The 18,701-nt window shown below is 43.3% G+C and overlaps 1 protein-coding gene across 1 annotated transcript in view; it reads right to left on the reverse strand.

Moving 5' to 3' along the window:
• grin2ca (glutamate receptor, ionotropic, N-methyl D-aspartate 2Ca) overlaps positions 1 to 18,462 on the reverse strand; it is a 31,125-nt gene extending 12,663 nt beyond the window's left edge. The window contains exons 1-4 of the mRNA XM_041062819.1: positions 18,028 to 18,462; positions 7,973 to 8,574; positions 6,223 to 6,337; positions 1,504 to 1,715 (exon numbers count right to left, since the gene is read on the reverse strand). Of these exons, the coding sequence (XP_040918753.1) occupies positions 1,504 to 1,715; positions 6,223 to 6,337; positions 7,973 to 8,574; positions 18,028 to 18,462 (1,364 nt within the window). The remainder of the gene's footprint in view (positions 1 to 1,503; positions 1,716 to 6,222; positions 6,338 to 7,972; positions 8,575 to 18,027) is intronic.
• Positions 18,463 to 18,701: the final 239 nt, after the last annotated feature.

Below are 18,701 nucleotides of genomic sequence, written 5' to 3' on the forward strand. Positions count from 1 at the left end.
CCAAGTCGTAGTTCAGAAATACCAGAGAAACATTTGATGTAGTTCTGTTTCTGTCATACACTGATCTCAGTCACTTTACAGGAAAAATAAACAACATTCGCTGGTTCCAGCATCTCGGATGTGATGCTTTGCTGCTGTGCTCTGGTTTATATAAATGACAGTCTGAAGACGTCACCTTAGGCTCTGTATTCTCATTGTTTTCTTACATTTTACTGACTAAAATAATCGCGGTTACTCAGAAAAACAACCCACAGAACAGCTCTTAATGCGAGGAGTCTGTAGCTGCAGCTTTGGTCTCACTAGATCTTCGTTTTGTCTGAATCTTTAAGACGCACCTAGCTCTTCACCCTTCATCGTAACCTTTCGCTGGTCAGTGTTTCTCCTGCAGCTGACCAAAGTGCCAGTCGCTTCACTGAACCTCTCACTGACTTTTATCGGCTTCTGCCTGAATTTTTTTTTTTTGCAGCTCTGTGAAAACGTTCTGTTGTCTAACAAGCGAAAATACACACGTTTTATACTGGCAAAATGATTTGGTCAGCAGGAGCGATAAAGCACTACAGTGCTCTGTAACACTGAAGGGACGTGATCTTCATCTTCTGTTCCCCTCGTCTCGTTAACACAATTGCCAGTAATAGATAATGGCAAGCACCTCTCTCCCCCTGCTAATGAACACCAATATCAGTCTCGAGGTGTTCAGGATTGATGACATGGCCTAATCGTCCCGTCTAATTGATGCCCCACCATGCAGCACATATATTTCCCTGATTGGGTCACAGGGTGATCCCTGGGATATTGCACTCTGGCCAAGCAGCGTAATGAGTATCTCACCTCATTGAGTGATAAGAAGCCATGCCTGGGCTAATGGCAGGGGAAGAGCCTCTTAATCTCATACCTAATGGCACTCTCAAGTTAGATACAAAATCAATTAAGCTGAGCACGTTAACATGTGAGAGTCCATGTGGGACTATACAGTGATATAAAGTGGGTTTGCATAAAATGGTTTGTTTGACTCACAATGGTCTGCACACGGTTTGGTAACAGGAAATGGTGTGAGGATACTGACGTATGAGTAAAATGCTCGGAGCAGCAGTGTGGCAGGCTGGAAACTTTACGCACCGAGTCTGGTGTTAAAGCAGCGACGGCAGCGCGGTGGTGCAGTGTGAATACATAACTGAGCTTTGACCCAGATGCAAACTTTTGCTTCCTCTGACTGAAAATGAACAGGTTTTATTAAGTCCTGCACTCAGTTTACAGGACAGAATATCTTTTTATTTAAACCATAGGGAACTTGCCCAAAAGCCAAAATGAAACTTGGCGTCTCTGCAAGCTGACTTCTGTCATCGTATGTATACACTCATTTTCAGGTCGTAATGAAGATGCTACTCAAAACGGAGTGTTTCTGTCCTGTCAATAAAAAGTGCAGATCTAAGTTCATCTTTTGAGTCTTAGTTATTTATCACTTTAGTGACTTGTAGAGTGTTGTTGGGTGGCAGCGTCACTTACGCCTCTGTTTTGTTGGACTGTCGTCGGCAGGGCACAGTGTTGCTGACACATGTCCCGGTCACGGGGTCCACAGCCTCCACAATGACAAAGGGCCGCTCCTCCAGCGTGGCCACCGTCAGGTGCCTGTAATCTGACACCGGCTCCAGGTAGGAGCCGTACCGCGGCCACACGGGGTATCTCATCTGCAGGATCCCACTCTCGTAGGTCCCCACCTGAAGAAGTCGAGAGAGGAGGAGGGGGGTGGGGGTGAATCAACACGAGCCAAAGAGAAAAATCTCTGCACCAAGCTCCAGATAGTTACCGTTCTGATGTGGTACAGAAATAACACGCAGGAAAACACTGATTCTTTTGAACAGACCACATAAGAAAACACCAGAGGAAACAAGAAACCAATTTAACTTGGCCACAAATAAAGATAAGAATAAATAAAGGTGAGAAATATTGGAAAAATAAGCATTTGCCTCTTTTATTTCTCAGATTAAACCAGTGACGGCAGAGTAACCCTGTCCATCACAGCCTCCAGTCTTAGCACAGTTATCCCCAGTTCTTCCTATCTACACTGTAATGGCACATCTGGTGCATCTGGACCTGGTGCAGTGAGGAGGATTTCTGTTTGCTGGCAGTTTAGGGGAAATTGATTTTTGGGTCACTGGGAATGTAGAGACTGCAATTATACCTCTAACTCAATGAAAGCAATTCCACCCCCTGCTATATAACCAGTTAGCTAATTTTAATTGGATGTTGTGGGGAAATGGGCTCTCAGGCATGCTGAATACATAATCAAGATCTGGAATTAAACATTTCAAGCTCACTTAGTTGAAGAAGTCGTGACCTGTTTAGTGCCGAGTTCCAGAGATTTGCCTCTAAACTGCGTAAATCAGGCTGTGAAATGAGGGAACGAAGGTCGCGGAGGAGCAGCCGGATCACAGTTCAACAAAACAAAGACACATTCCACTGATTGTTAACTTCATGCTGAATCAGAAGGGCCCATTAGATGATGCTCTGGCAAGGCAGGGTGATCAGATGGATGTTCTTTATTACACAGTTCTGATGCTGTAGGATTAATGTGGGGAAAATCACTTTGTTTTAAAAACATTTTTTATTGACAGACTTTTCTAAAGCCCGGCCCTCTAATTAGTTAATGCTGAAATAATATTACTGAGATTAATTATTCACAGAAAAGTATTTAAGGATTTCTATTTACAAGGCTGTAATTAACAAAAATAATTAAATCACCAACTCTGAAATATTTAAATGTATTAATAATTCATTTTACTCTGGCTATAAACAAAACAAAGCTGTATATGGAGCTGGTGCATGTGCGTTTGTTGCAGCTTTATTTACTGTGATAAAAATGTGTGCTAAGTAGTGGTGTTGTTTTGTGTGAGGCTGGCCGACGTTCTGTAGCATAAACACCATGCTGTTTACTTAGCTATGGCCACAGCAAAAGATAATATGACACTGTGATAACTTTCCACAGGTGTATAATCCTCACTCCTAACATCACAAAGGGCTGTGCAGTGTGTTAGTGTGATAAAGCCTCAAAGTCGTGGATCTATAAGTCAAACCAGACTCAAAGATTCAAAACCATGAATATTAATATGTTGCTGCAACAGGTTTCAGGCTTTTCAGGGAAGATTTTGGTCGGGGATTGGTGCAGGCCACTCAAGTTCTTCCACAGCAAAGTGGGAGCAGCTATTTGTTTATGGACCTGGCTTCTCCAAACCCGAACCCCACAAACATCTTTAACGTTCCCGTGTTTACCACATGGAAATGGATGTGCCACAGTTACAGGAGAAAATAAGAGATGGGCAGTTTCCTTCTCTGATATTTTCAGTAGATAGTGAAACACTTGGGGCTACATGCTGTAAGCTAACACTGAAATGATATTTTGTTTATTTGACAAACACTCGTCTGTGCTGCTGTAAATGTCAATAACTTCCTGGAGGGCTTAAAAAAAGTGTCAGTCTGGACAAAATGTTTTTCCTCCCACATAATCTCTGCTGTTTATGCAGGAAGGGGGACAATCCTGTCTGATCACAGCAGTCAGTACAGCTTGTCACAGTGAAATGAAACAACTGAAAGTGGGAGAAAAATGTGCAAATATCCTAATTCTCTCTGGACTTTTTGGTTATTCCTCTCTCCTGTCAGTCATATTGATCAGTTCTGCTGTTTACCGATCGCGCCGCTCATGGGCATTTAGTCGAGTCCATCAGAATTTCAAATTTCAGGCAAACGTACTGAAATGAGAAAACGTCGTGTCCCTGCGGCTGCTCAGACTGAGAGTATCTTCATTGTTCATTCATCTTGGAAGAAACTACAAACCCTGAAGAGCGATGTCAGTGATCTCTGAGAGGAGGAAAATTACTGTAGAGCTGATTCGAATTCTGCTGCAGAATTCAAATCCTTTTCCTGCTCGGAAAAGTAAAATATACAGTAACTGTCACTCCCGTCAGTTTAGTTTGGTTAATTCGTTTTTCTCAATCAGCAGTTGCAATAACCCAAAATAATAATACTAAAAATGAAATAGAATAAAATATTTTACAAAATAAATGTGCAAAAATAAAGTAATTCATGACCAGTTAGTCATAAACCTTCCTCACCAACAGGAAGAACAAAAAGAAAGAAAACAGAAGAAATTTAAAGGAATCAATTGCAAAAATGCTTCTATTAGGTTTTTTTTTTTCCACTATACAAACCCTGCTTCAGCTGACGAGACTAATTTCAGGGAGTGTGTGCATCGCAGATACACCACCGGAGAACGGCAGCTTTTCAGTCCCATGCATCACCCTGCCAGATAACAGCAATGACAGGAACACTTTCCCTCCTCCTCAGGGGCTGCTTCTCTCTGTCGCCGCTCTCTTTTGTCATGCTCTCCCTCCATTTTCCAGAGTTACCCTGACTTTTAGATCAGGGAGGAAGCCGAAGAAGCAGCCGAACAATGACTCTTGGGAAGAAGCAAATTACAGCAGCTGCATGTGATAAGAGGATTGCATGATTTAAGGTTAATAAATAAAAATGGAGGGAGTGTAAAGCGACGTATCAGCCTATACAGTGTCAGACTGAGGCCGGTAATAGATAGGTGATGTATGAAGGTAACAAACTGGCTCCCCTGCAACGTGTACAATAAGCAGGCTGAAAAAAGGCAATCAGAAAGTGGAATTGATTTTCAGCTCTCAGAGAGAAGATGCCAGAGGCAACAGAAAGTTAAACACAGAGGAGGTATTGCCTCACACTTCTTAGCTGGAATTTTGTGAAGTGGGCACAGTGTTGTGCTCTGAAGGAGTGAGAAAAATAGTTTTTCCTCCCACAGAAGGTTTATGTTAAGGTCACCACGGTGGAAATGAGGAGTTGGAGTCGGGGCGAATGAGAGAACACATTTACCTCCAGCTCTGGGCTGAAGTCCCGGATTATGCCAAGAGGTCTTCTCTGCTTCCTGTGAAAGCGCCTGTGATTGAACATGACCAAAACCTTACGCTGACCTCAGCCGAACTGTTTCCTCTAAATAAGTAAATCTCGACATAGGACAGTGATGCATCCAATCCATGTTACTGCCACTGATAGCAATTTAATTTCAGGCTTTTTAGAGTCTGCTCATTTCATAAAATTGGAGGAGGCCGTGTGAGACTTGTGGGATGTTTCTGGAGCCAGCCTTCCTGTTTGTGTTTGTGAGCGCAGAGGACGAGGATGGTTAAAAATCTGCTGGGAGAGTTGCAGGGAAGAACAGCGTCCTTCAACATGAGCGTCCAGTGGCAGGACAGAAAGTGGAAGACAAAGCTGCTTTGTTGTGTGCTCAGATAAGAAACGGCTCATCGGGAACACAAAAGAAAGGAGAAAGAAAAGCTTTAGTTTGAAGATCATCCTGTTAATCAATCATTGATAATCAAAATAATCTTTATGTAAATCAGTATGTAAATCACTTCACTATCTGCTGTGCTGTTGTATAGTTTTTGTTTGTCTGATTCAGCATAAATTAATGTTTCACCGACGGGCCTGCGTTACTAATTATAGTTACATAACATTGACTGCGTATAAATACAGCAAAATGCAAAGTCATTTCTGTTCTAACAAATATCTATATCATTGTACCAGGCTGTGGGATTGATTCAAACAAAATGGCTTCTCTCTGTTTTCATACTCAGTTTGTTTGCTTCTTTTGCCATCACAGCTTCTCATTCGCTCAGAGCCTTTAAAGCATATTGAAAATTAATAGGAAGTAGCACCCGAAAAACATCAATATAACATAATTAGCTCTGAGATGCCTGCGGCTGTTTACTTTGAGTGCGATGTTTAATTAAACACCTTCTATTCAACCAGACTGGAAGAAGTGAGCTCCCTCCAGTCTGGTGTCCACATCACATCCACCCCCTGTGGTTAAATTAATGTTTCAATATCCAAACAAGCCAATGAGGCGTCACTCTGCAGCCAAGTACCCTGACCAAAGTGTGTGGGTTTTCTTTTAATATCTTCTGAAGAGATGGAGGGTCGGGCTGAGTCAGAGAGAGGTGTGTGTGATTAGGAGATGATCCTTCATTAAGTGGTTCATTGGTATCGGTGGAGTTCTGAGTCTTCTAACTGGTCTTTACAGAGAGACCAGCGACGTATGAAATCGCTGTGCGTTCAGTGTTTCAGAGAGATGTGAGTGAAAGTGCTGTTTCTAACAGACCGAGGTTGAAATCTGCAGAGAAGATCCCGCATCAGCTGTCGTTATAAACTCACCTTATCCCACTGCCTCTCTCTGTCCAGAGTGATAATTATCATGGCCGGATTCACCAGGTAACCGTTACTGTTGAAGGAGAAGTCATTGTGTTCCCAGGTTACATTCAGCATGTGCCTGCAGAGAAACAAAGAGCAGCATGAAAGAAACCCCCCCCATCGTTTTCTGTTTCCTTTAATCAAAGCACTGGATATGTTGTGTTTATGCAGGTTATGTCCAAATGCCCATCACAGTTTCCTAAAGGTTAGATTTGTCTTCACATTTACAAATTTCAGTTCAGATTTGGAGATTTTCCTTTACACATTTACACAGATTGAGATACGGTTGCACAACTCTCACATTTTCAGAATAGCTTTGCTGCATCAGTGGTCCCATACTTTCCCCTCGTGGCAAAAAGCTGACACAGAGTACTGATAGCTGTTGTGCTGTGTAGGAAACAGTTGTCTGCCTCCTTCGGTTCTATTGTTTCATCGCTCACATTCTGTTACATTAGACCTGTGGCGCTGCTCTCTCACCTCACCTGTCACTCCAGCAGAGGTGTTGAAAGCCTGCTGGGAGGAGAACAGCCTTCAGCCTGGTCTGTGTGAAAAGCCTGTTTAATCTGGTAATCTGTGATAATCCCATTAACAGGTGAGCTGACTCATTATCAAAAGATTACTTAGAAAAAAAAAAATCTCCAATCAAGCGAGGACAAAGCTGAGAACTGAGGGGGCTGTTCATGTTTGATCTGGCTGGACGACTGACTATAAAGCTAATAGACAGTGCTTTGTTCTGTGTTGCTGACCTTCACGTTACATGACGAGAGCTGCTCACATCATGCCTGCCGGGTTTTCGAAAGTCTAAAACGAGGGCTTCGTATGGTATCAAAGCGCGAGATAATGTTCACCGTTTCCACTCTTTCATGGGCGGTTTGGATTTACAAAAGGAAGAGTTGTGTCCCCTCCGGCTCCGCAGGCTCTGAGAGCAAAATTACTTCTGATGTGAGAGGGAGAGAGCGATGTTTCATAATGCAAGAGCGGCGTCTGACGATGCCCGGGTCCTGTTAGCTGCCTCTTTGTGACCGTCCGTAACAACACATACACACATTTACACACAGCGCGCTCACGGTCTCCCTGGGTGACCTTGGCTTATGTGAGCCAAAAGCTGGTGCCGGAGCATTTTTTTTCTGGCTCTTCCCTTTGCTGATTAAAACATTTTTCTAACAAAAAAGGATTTGCTCTGTATCCTGTGGACAAAGATGGCGTCACATTGCTCTTTTGGGTTTAAATGAGAAGAATTTGTGCATTCGTCCGTCAGTCTTCGAGAGATGGAGGGCAGCGAGGTAGATGGCAGGAAGTGGATGGCAGCATGGCAGAGGACAGTTTGGGAGAGTGACGGTCGCCATAAAAAATGAGCTTCCTGACACCACACAGATGGGAAGTCATGAATAAATAAACAAATGTTGACCTCCTTTTGCCAGGTCCCACAGATGTAAGTCTGAGCCGTTACTGTTGTATCATCGTGTTATATCAGAGATTAAAGAGAACAGTTATTCCCAGTGTAAGACCTGACCATCACCAGCATTCTTCTGTGTGTCCTAAACAATGACAACAATGAAAGAGTGTCCTCTACAGAGTTGGTCGTTTGTCCAAACAGTCACACACTGAAAGCACACAGCCAACAGCATATGAAAAAGAGAAAAGATGAGAAAATGGAGGTTTAAACTTTGAGAATGAATTGTACTCAGTTTCCCTCTGGCTCCCGTTAGCTTACCTGAACAGCGTGTCGTTAGCAGCTGAGGCCTTGATGGGGTTGTGACAGTCGCTGTGGCCCTCAGGAATGAAGCCCCTCTGTTTCCGGAAGCTCTGCACGCCTTTCACCACAATGGCCACCCCGTCCCGCACCCTCTTCCTCAGGCTCATCCTCCACCGGTCTGTGATGATGCTGATGAGCCCCACGGGGAAGCTGTCAGGTGGGGGTATGTCCGGGTTTCCCACAGCCAGGCTGGGGATAATCCAGATGTAGCCTGGGCCCACCAGTCCGGCCTCGGCCGCCATGGAAAACAGGTACTGGGCCTCTTCGTGTGAGCAGTAGACCAACAACACCTGCGCGTCAATTTGCTGCAGCAGCCTTCGTGCTCGGATGTCGTTCATGCCGTCGGCGGACATGTCAAAGGTCAGCACGTCCTGCAGCTCCCATATGAAGTAGCTGGTGTCAGTGAAGGACTTGATGTAACCCACGTAGGTTTCGTAGCCCGGGTAGAGGCTGGTTATGACCACAAAGCTGTCCCAGTTGTACTCTTCCATCACCTTGAACATGCCGTTGATCTGCTGCTCGATGGAGGAGCCCAGCTGGAGGAAGTTGGAGCCTTCGCCCTGGAGGAAGAGGAAAGCGTGACATCAGGAGGAAGAAAAAAAAAATGCATGAAGACCTTTATGGGCAGTTAACCCTGCGTGCAGTTTGCTCCTCAGCAACCAGCAAAGTTAACACATCTTAATTCAGTTTGTGTAATGTGCAGTGAGATCTCTGGAGGGGCCTCTTTACACCTATGAGAGCACACACTCTTAATTTATACTCAGACAAATCACACACACAGTAGTGAGTTGTCCAAACACTGGGGTGTGTAGTACAGCTTTGACAGGAGCTAAGTGGTTCTGCTGTATTTTGCTCTCCCAGGAGCTGCAGACCCATTCATCACTTAAACGCACGTCTTACTTTTGCCGCGCAAACACTGGCCGCCATCCATACTTGCAAATTCAAAACGATGGCACTATCGCTTGGGCCAGCGCCTGCTCTGCGTTTCATCCGTCTTTTCTACGAATGCAGTGACCTTGAGAGCGCAGTGACGATGGCTTTGCTGTTAACAGTGTCATTAAAACAAGTGGAGAGGAGGGAAAAATACTTTATATTCTAGCGTAGTGTAAAAAAGTTCAGTCTTATAAACAGTTTTTTTTCCCCAATCACTTGTCACAGCAGGTGTTTTCTCTGTGACATCACTGATGTGGGTGTGGCCAAAGGTTGCAGCCATGCTGCAGCAGTTTTCGTCCCTGTGAGTCAGTGTTGAGTTTCTCCTTCAGGCTGCTTTAAGATTTTAACATCAATGAAAAAAACAGTGAAATGAAAAGAGAAGAAAACTTGGCCTGTGCCCTTCACTCTGCCTTTTCCTGTTCAGCATCATTTGGCGGGAAATGTGCTGAAAAAAGTTGAACTTTTTAAAAGAACTAAACAACATAGTTCTTCTGGTGAAGTAAAGCTAAAGCTTTGAGAGTTTCTGGTGGAAAGAGAGATGTTCTGCAGTCAGCACTGATCTATAAATCAGTCATTGATGCTTTTCAATCATTAGAAGCCATTGGTTACAACTTAGACTTAATAAAAATTTAGACTTAATTGTAATTAATTGTTACCAAAAAAAATTACCATGAGTCTCATGGACATTAATTAACAATTTATTAATCATTAAAAATCCCATTAGTTCCAAATAAAAACCCCTTTGTAAAGTCTGTGTTATTAGACGTAAGTACAAAACTATAAGCAGCTAGTAACAGTCCCTCCAGCATCAGATGGAGGCCAGCAGTTGTCTCAGCCGTGGTCTCATCTCTTCGCTGTAATTATTCCAAGGTGTCATAATTAATGTGACAGTGATGGATTGATGCTACGCTGCATGTGGAGCCATTAGATTCAACAGGGATTATTGATTCTTCAGCAGATTCCAATTACCCCACCTCGTCTTCACTGTGCCACATCGCACCGCAAAACAAACATCATCATTAGACCGTGAATCACGCGTGGTAGCATGACGTTCCTGTGAGATTCCATTACATTTTCATTTTTGGAAGTGAGCTTCATTATTCTTTTAGAGGTTTAATGATGAGAAATTATTTATTAATAATTCATCTGAAACTGACTTTTAAAAACTTTTTTTTTGCTTCTTCTACTTTGAAAGTAGAAAAGAAATACTTTGGCTGTGGTGAGATCACGTTATAAAAAGCCTTTGCCTCTGTCAGGCTGATAGGTAGGTGCCTCCCTCCTGACCCTCTCCCACTCTGGGGAAAAACCACTCCATCCTGAACATCAGACCCTCAGAGCTCAGAAAACGGAGGGGTCAGGCATCCTGAGACTGAAAACAGGCCTGTTATCTTACTCAGCCTGTCTCCCCGTTGTCCTTGAGAGAAGTTCAGCGGTCTTGTGATGTATGAGCATCTTACAGTTTCAGACGTCACGGCTAAATCCACTGACTTTGTGCCTCTGACTGTCTGTGCTCGTGGCCCTGAAAATATTTTCTTTTTCTGTTGCCTTGTTTCACTCCTCACTGCCCTTGTTTCCTCAGACTTCGTAGATCCCCAAACACTGAAGCAGCTATATATAATCCAGAGGTCTTTCATGCATAGTTTTTGATTTGCCATTCATTTATTCATGGAAGGAGAAGTTGCCTGACCCACAATATATGAATTGTACTAAAACCTGCAACCACCATGAATGTAAAGAAGAAATGAAATCGATTATTTGTTTTCATTTTTAATTCATTACCTTAAAATCCAAAGCTCACACCTTTACTTTAACATGGCTGGTTTCATATGTTACTCATTAATATTCATATTAACATTCGGTTATCAGCGTCTTTACTAAGAACTGGTTTCTGCTCAGTGTGAGGGACCTGCTGTGGACTAAGATGGATTAGGCAGCACTGGAGGCCGGCTGGCTGCATGAATCCATACTGGGTGCAGGGATCTTATGCAGGTTAGTCACGGAGAAGCTTGAGAAGATCGTATAAATCGACTCATTTTCTCTTTCCTCTCACTGTCCCACAGCAAATCTGTCAGCGTTATTGCCTTATTCTTGTACGTGCCGCCGCCTGTCCCTGCACCTGTAACAGTGCACCATCAGTTTGTTCCCTGACAGGTGCTAAGGTGTCAGAGTCAGAGTGTGTGCAAGTGTGTGTGTCTGTTTATGCATGTGCTTGTGTTTCTGTGTGCCTTCTACATGCTTGCTAGCCCTAGGGTCTATCAGAGTAAAGCCCCCCTGCAAACTACGATCTCAACAGCTCAATTAGCAGAGAGCAGACTGATAGCACTGTCCGAACGAGCCTGGGGCATTACCACAGGCTCAGCAGCAGCTCAAAGCCCCAAGTCACGACTGCCCTGTTAGCGTGCGGAGCATGCACAGAACTGTCCGAGGCACATGGTGTGAGGGAATGAAATGAAACGGCTGAGGTCAGTTACACAGAATGAAATATGAATTCTCCATCAGAAGTGATCGTCTTTCCAAAAGTGTTTATACCCCTTTTCGAAATGGTCACATTTAAACTCCGCCCCTCACTTCTTCCCTGACCTCTCTCCAAAAAAAATCTGTCTTTGGTCTTTGTAGTCTCAACATGATTAATTCAACAAATGCAGAAGTCACCAAACTCCATTTACTGTGTGTGTTGGTGCTTCACTGTTGAACGAGGTTACAGGTGAAACAGACTGAACCAGAGAAGGTATTAATTTACTTCTGCTTTTAGACTGCGTCCACGCTAAGTCAGAGATGTGAATGTTTTCCTGTGTTTTGGTCTCACGTTCGACATTATATCAGCTGGACTTGCTTTAGATTCATCAAGACATTTCGCTCTAATCCAGAAGATGCATCCTCAGTCTGTGAGGATCTGTAGTTAGTATGTGATGGTTTAAACATTTGCCTCTTTCTTTAATCATGTGCTGTGTGATGTAACCGTTTCCCTTGAAGCTTATTGAGCTTATTATATTTATAAAAATGCAATAATTTAGGGAAAGTTCTCTTTATTTCAGGCTATGCTGGGGGCCTCCTCTTTAAACTGCTGCAGGAAACTCTGAAAGCTGATGTGTAAATCTATGGGTTGGAAAAATGTATTAAATCTCCATTATAATATATGTAACTTTACGTCACAGTCATGAAAAGGCTAATTTTAACTACGCAGACTAAAGTAAATGCAGCTGAGAAACCTTTCATGCATAAATGAAAGGTTTCATTCATTGAAACGAGTACAGAAAATTGAAGGTACTGCACCAGAATTAAATAGAAATCCTCAAAATCCAAAACAGCCTTAAATAACCAGAGATATCAAACATTATAGAAATCATAGGACAAAATCTCTACCGGTGGACAAATCATCTCACCGTATATATGATCATATTGTCTGTGTGTATGTTCGATTATAAACAGGGTGTTTGTAAATGAGTGTCAACCCGGACTCTTTATTCTGTCAGTAAGCTGCACGTCCACAGTGTTGTTCACAGAAGCTCACAGTAATAGTCTACAGTCCCAAAGAAGATTACAGCCATTGAATGGGAAGCTTAGCTTCTCAAGGCTGAGATTACATCCACAGGGGTAAAACAGACAGAAGAACTCATACCTGTTTACAGGTTCAGAAGCAGAAATGTTGCTTCAGTCTACGCAGCCAGCTTCCACTGTTTAACCCTTTAATGTTCTGTGGAGCGCGTAGCACTCACATCCTGAAATGTCCAGTTGTGCGAAAGCTTTGCAGCGTGAAGATTAGTTGTGAGAAGCTGTGAAGCTGGTGTGAGTTTGAGTCAGATGAGCGTGTAAAGCAGTGATTATCTCTAAACCACAGCTGTTTATACAGGAGCGGTGGATGTGTCACTGAAACCAACAGTTGTTTTTTTTTTGTTTGTTTTTTTTGTTAGATTTTAAAGGACCAATACACAAACACAGCAGTCTTTACTCGCCCTGATACACTCATTTGATGGCTGAAGGTTATTTGAATGACTCAGTTGGTTGATGCCTATTGATAGACTTGGAACACGTCCAGAAATCTAAAGGAAACAAGATATTGAAGTCAGCTGGCTCAGAGGGGCTGGAGCCACAGTGAAATGATGCACTGAGGTAAATGAGCTGTGGCAGTCAGTGAAATCAGTGCAGAAGATGTGGAACAGAAAGTGGTGTATGGTTCCCCTGGTCACGTGACTGAACTGCAGCCATCTCCCGCTCCCTCTCTCTCTCTCTGTCCCTCTGTGAAGAGTGACTTCTGGCCACGGCTCTTTTGCTGCGACATATGTCTGCCTCCGCCACGCAGCAGGAAGTGCCCTGGCACCGCCTTCCTGTACTGCTGACGTCACACGTAGAACCTGCACGGTGACCGGGAACAGACACACAACTCCCTGGTCATCTGCCATTTCTCACAAAGCTGGAGAAAACCCAGGCTACGATACTGTATGGATGGTGGGAAGCCAGATTAAAACAATATGCAAATCAGAATCGATGCTCTTTCTGCATCTGACACAAGAAAATCATCAAGTACTGAATCATTTTTACCTGCAAGTCTGCAAGTCAAATTACTGAGACAACAAGTAGTCTAAGAATCCAACCTTAAGTTAAAACCAGTGTGCTTTTGTTGCCTAAACCCGACCACACGTGGGGCCGGGTCTGAGCTCTGCCTCGGTGCAGACAGGTTGGACTCTAACTGTGCCAGTGGAGGCAGAGACAAGTGAGTTCAGGATGTAGTGAAGGCAGATGAGGGAAAAAAGAACTGCTCTAGTTTTGAGAAAAGCCTCGGGCTCATGTTCTTGCAAAGACAATCAGGTTTTGCTCGTGTTCTGACTTACATTTTGTTCACTTACAGCTCTGCGGCTTGAAGGATGTGATCTGTCAGACCGCAGAATGAATTCTTCAAAGGAAGCTTTGAATTTTAGGTCAGGGTATTGAACTAAATGCATAATGAGAAAAGAAATCAAATTCATGCCACGTCTTTTCAGGAATTATAAAACTACAGAAAACCCCTTGAGTGTATAATTCCTGTACTTCTGAAGGACATCTCTGTTTTTATTTGTTCCGAGTTTCATCACAGCTTCTTCCAACCATTCTGTCATGAAACTGCTGTAGTCAGAGCCACAAGAGGAAGGATATCCAGTTAAAGGAAACACTCCTGTGCCTAACTGGCACGCTGTATAACCATGCTACAATCTGGCGTCACTTCTTCATGCTGCAGAAATGCTAACCACAGACGTGACAGACCAGGGAACGCTCGTATGAATCTTTGTTTTAAGCATCATGAATGGTTTATAAATAACAAATGACCTGTCCTGTTGTTCAGGTAGGAAAACCTGTTGGAGCTGCGCTGTATGGTTGTGTGTGGGTAAATAAGCAGCAGTAGTTTAGCTTTTAGACCAAGCGCAGGTTCAGCTTTTTGGGCTTTCACAAACATTTCAGCCGTTTGTGTCAGCCATGATTACTGCTATTGATTTATCCACTGTTTGCACACTAAGCAGGGCCATGGGACGTAATTGATCAGCTGGCAATAGTTAAGTATGTAGCTTTGATTTGTTGTCCATCTGAAGTTGACAAATGGCTGCTAGCTTGAATGAGTTCCGCTCCACAGCTGCATAAATAAGCAATATGTTTAGCAGAGTGAACTTCATGCCTCATGCTTCCAGGGTTCATCTTGACCAGAGCTCCTTCGCTGGCTGAACTGCTCGTCATTATTTCCTCTTCTTCCTCATTGCGGTGGAGAATGATGAGAATAATGCTTCATGTGATCTGATGTTTCCAATCAACAAACTGGGACAGGAATCAGTTTATCACCCAATTTTCTTCTGTCACTTTGAGAGCGATCAAACTCTCAGTTTTCAGTGATACGTATGAAAAATGAATCATCCCTTTTCCCCTTGTTGACTACCTTTGACAGCGTCCCATAAATCAATCGACAGGCGGCGTCCGTGGTTATTTAGAAGACAACTCAAAGAGGGTTGGACCAGAATTACGTTTGTGCAACACAACTTCCGTGTGTAGATTGTTGCATCTAAATATTAATAGACTTATATCATAAATCGGTGACTACTAGCATTAAATTTATGAGACCGCCTGTTGTTTTTTCTGAGCGCCAGCGTGGAGATAAATCTACGGGAAAGATGATTTTACTGTCACATTCTGGATAATAGAATAAGTGGTAGAATAAACCCTTACTGATGTTTCATACCTTGGTTTTTACTCTCTGTTTTCCACTTGTAAAAACTCTCACCATCTGGATTCCGTGATATGCTCCACTGTAATTACTGTGGATAGACTGATCCCACAGGTAAAATGCCACTGCTCCAGCTCTCTTGGTGTGATGAAATCTATAGTGGTCCCTTGGATGCTAAGCAGATATGCTGACAGACATCTCTTTCTTCCTCCCCACAACCTGCTATTGGCAGCTCTTTTTGAATTGAGGCAGCATGTCGCTGCCGGGTCGTAAAGCGGGCTCAGCGATCTCGTCTGTGAATGTCTGCACTATATAGAAGATTTATCAGTATTAATTATTTAAATAAATTATTCCAAAGCTTTATTTCATTTTATTTTTTTTATTATCAGGGATTTACAGGGTCGTGAATCAGCCCCATCCTTTGTGTTTGTGTTTTATCCCAACAAATATAAATCTCATAAGCTTTAGCTACACTACTGTTGATCATTTTTCAAAGCGTACCCTACATTAGATCCCATTTACTTAACATTCATTTGGCAGACACTTTATTCTTGAAGCGACTTCCTTTTTTTCTCAGACAGGCGATTTGGGTTTTTTAGGTTCAGTCTCTTACTGAGGAACAGTTCGTCATGTGGTCAGGATGAGCCAGGGATTGAACATTTCATAGGAACAAGTGGCTGCCCTGTCAAAAGGGAAGTGGTCATCAGCAGGCTGCATGAAAACCTACATGTAGACCATAAAGAATTATCAGTTGCCTAAAAAATATAAAATTATTATGTGAGCCATGGAGGTGTACATGCCAATCGGTGACTTGGGACCTCAGTGGGTAGCAGAAGATTGCTGTTGGTTTCCAGCTGGGACCATCCATATTAATAATGCATGCACTCACTGTTCTGTAAGGCGCTTGTAATGCATTCACTACATGGCACATATTAATGGTGTCAGCTTCTATCACTGGCTAATTACTGATGAAAAGCATTCACTGATTCAAGCTTCACTTTAACAGCTGCCAGCATTATTATGCTTATTTCATATTAAATGCGTTTATTCTGTAATTTATTATGATCGGGTTGCTGTTACTGTCCTCAAGTTAGAATAGTTAGAGTGTAAATGAGCAGCAGGAGGCATTAACTGCTGAGTGACATCTCTTTCATTACCCTGGAGAAGCTGTGCTGATGGCAAGATCACCCAACATGTTTTCTGAAATGGATGCAGCTGACAGGGGAGCTGTTTACAAACCCAAATGAATTAAGGAAATTACTGGAGTCTTATTTTGTGTCTCCTTGTTTCTCGAAAAATATAAAATGCCTCAAGACTACAAATGGGAAAAAAGTAGTGTTCTCTAAAAAGTAAGTATACTCTAAACCAATATCCAGTGAGCTGTTAAATCATTTCTGATTGTTTGGGTTTTATTCTTCCCTGCAGAGGTTTGATCCTGCTCAGAGCAGGTTCAGGCCTCTTTATCTGAATTAGATCAAATTTACAGGTGGTTTAAATTTACTTTGGCTTATATCTTTAAAAATCATCAGCTGAAAGAATCATGTTACAGGGCTTCAGACTATATCTGTCAGCATGTGATGTCCTGTGATGGCCAGCACTGAAATGTCACCAGAACAAAGCCATTTTGAAAGGATTACATTAGTCTCTGTGGCTGAGCCCTGTGTGGTGGGTGACCGTGCTCCTGTAGATGGATCATTGCTTCTAAACCTTCCAGCAGTCGTTTATAACAATGCACTGTAATGGCTTGTGTGTCTCACAAGAATCTTGTGAGTTGTTTACATCACCTGAGAGTTAGGGCTGCATCTCGTAGCAATACAGTACTGATAATGATTCAAAGCAGTCTGTGGAGTCCACAGATTACATACAGTGATGTATCACTACATCATGTTTAATGCTTGACCTTGGCGGATTTCCCTAATTCATTTCTTGCATCTTGAACTTGGTGCACCTCTAAAGCGTCCCTGTGCAAATTGGTATTTCTAATATATATTGATCATTAAATCATTTTAAAATGACAGATTGTGCCTGTCCATCTACCTAATGCTCATTTTGGCTGATGTAATTAGCAGTGAAATTGCTGTACGTGTGGGCTTCTGTGTGATTATTTTACTGCTCCCAAGAAAATAAATCTGCACCTCGAGTGGAACTGTGATCGGAATGGTTTCATTTTTGCTTTAAGGGTTGTAATTACCGCCGCAGCCTCTGCCGCAGGCTTTGATACTGTTTCTTTAATATTCAAAGTAAAGACCCAACCATCCGTCTAACTGAAGTGTGAGTACCTGACAACAAATGACCAAAAACAGTAACTGTGTCTGAAAACATGATCTCAAAATCAAAGTCTGGACATATTACAGCCTGCCTCTTTAGCTCCACATCACCTGTGTCTCCTAAAGCTCACAACTTATATCAGTTACCAGGACGATGGTGAGAAATGATTGAAAGTTATTGGCCTGCCTCTGTTAGGGTGTGAATTTGAAAGTCTGCCATTTAGCCTGTAACACGAGAAAAATGACGTGATTTACAACCAAACGAGGGACTGTAGCTGGTGTCAGTGTTCAGCAGCTGATAATCTGTGTTCATCCTGTGGTTCCCTGTATTCATTACTTTATACAGCTTTCTGTTGAGCTGCAGTATCTTATGTGGGTTGTTGACTGTGAATGAAAGAAATTACCTGATGAAACTGGCTCCTCTCTCTGGCTTCCCAGAGTGCATTTCTCTGAAAGACTCACAGGGTTCAATTGTTTTGTGCAGGCTGAATGTTTGACATGTGTCTAGGCATATTTCATTTAAATTCTGTGGGTGAAACTGTGCAATAAGTTGCTTTGATCAGTTTCCACTTACATAGTACAATGAAGGCCCCATTCTTGCCCCATCAATAACCTCCCTCTACACTAACCTTGTATGGCAGGACGACAGCGGAGCCTCCACTGATGCCCACAATGGGCACAGCTGTCTGAGTGGAGATGAAGTCCAAGATCTGAGCCACGGCCTCAGAGCCGACGTTGTCCTCAAACACCACGCCATGGACGCGGTTGGTGGAGAGGGTGTCACAGATGCGGGTGAGCAGCGCCCGCGGGTTGGTGTTGTTGACCAGCACAGTGATGGGGTTCACCTCCAGAGGCAGGTCCATGAAGTTTTCCCTGCTTAACCTCCCCTTGATCTCCGTCTGGTAGGCCGAGCCGCTGAACACCACCGCCACGTTGACGGAGGGCGTGGGAATCCCAAACGGCCGGCCCGAACAGCAGGGAACAGTGCAGAACAACAGCAGCAGCAGCAGCAGCGGCGGCGGCCACCACGGGGAGTCGCTCAAGCAGCCTAGACGAACGCCCATCTCAGTCACCTACTGCCTAGAGGAGGGGTAAGAGCAGAGGGAGGGGTCAGAAGAGAGGATTGACATGTTAGATACTCAGGACGCGTCGTTGTCTTTTTCTGAAATGTTGTGATAATACTCAGTAATCCCAGCTGGCCGGCCAACCACAGTGCCTTTTGTTTAGAGTTGGCTTATTGTGATTAATGACCTTTTTGCTTCGTCTCTGCTCAGTGTGCCGGTCTGCCTGCCATAACTAAGAC

This window comes from Toxotes jaculatrix, chromosome 18 (assembly GCF_017976425.1).
Source record: "Toxotes jaculatrix isolate fToxJac2 chromosome 18, fToxJac2.pri, whole genome shotgun sequence".
Lineage (NCBI taxonomy): Eukaryota > Metazoa > Chordata > Actinopteri > Toxotidae > Toxotes > Toxotes jaculatrix.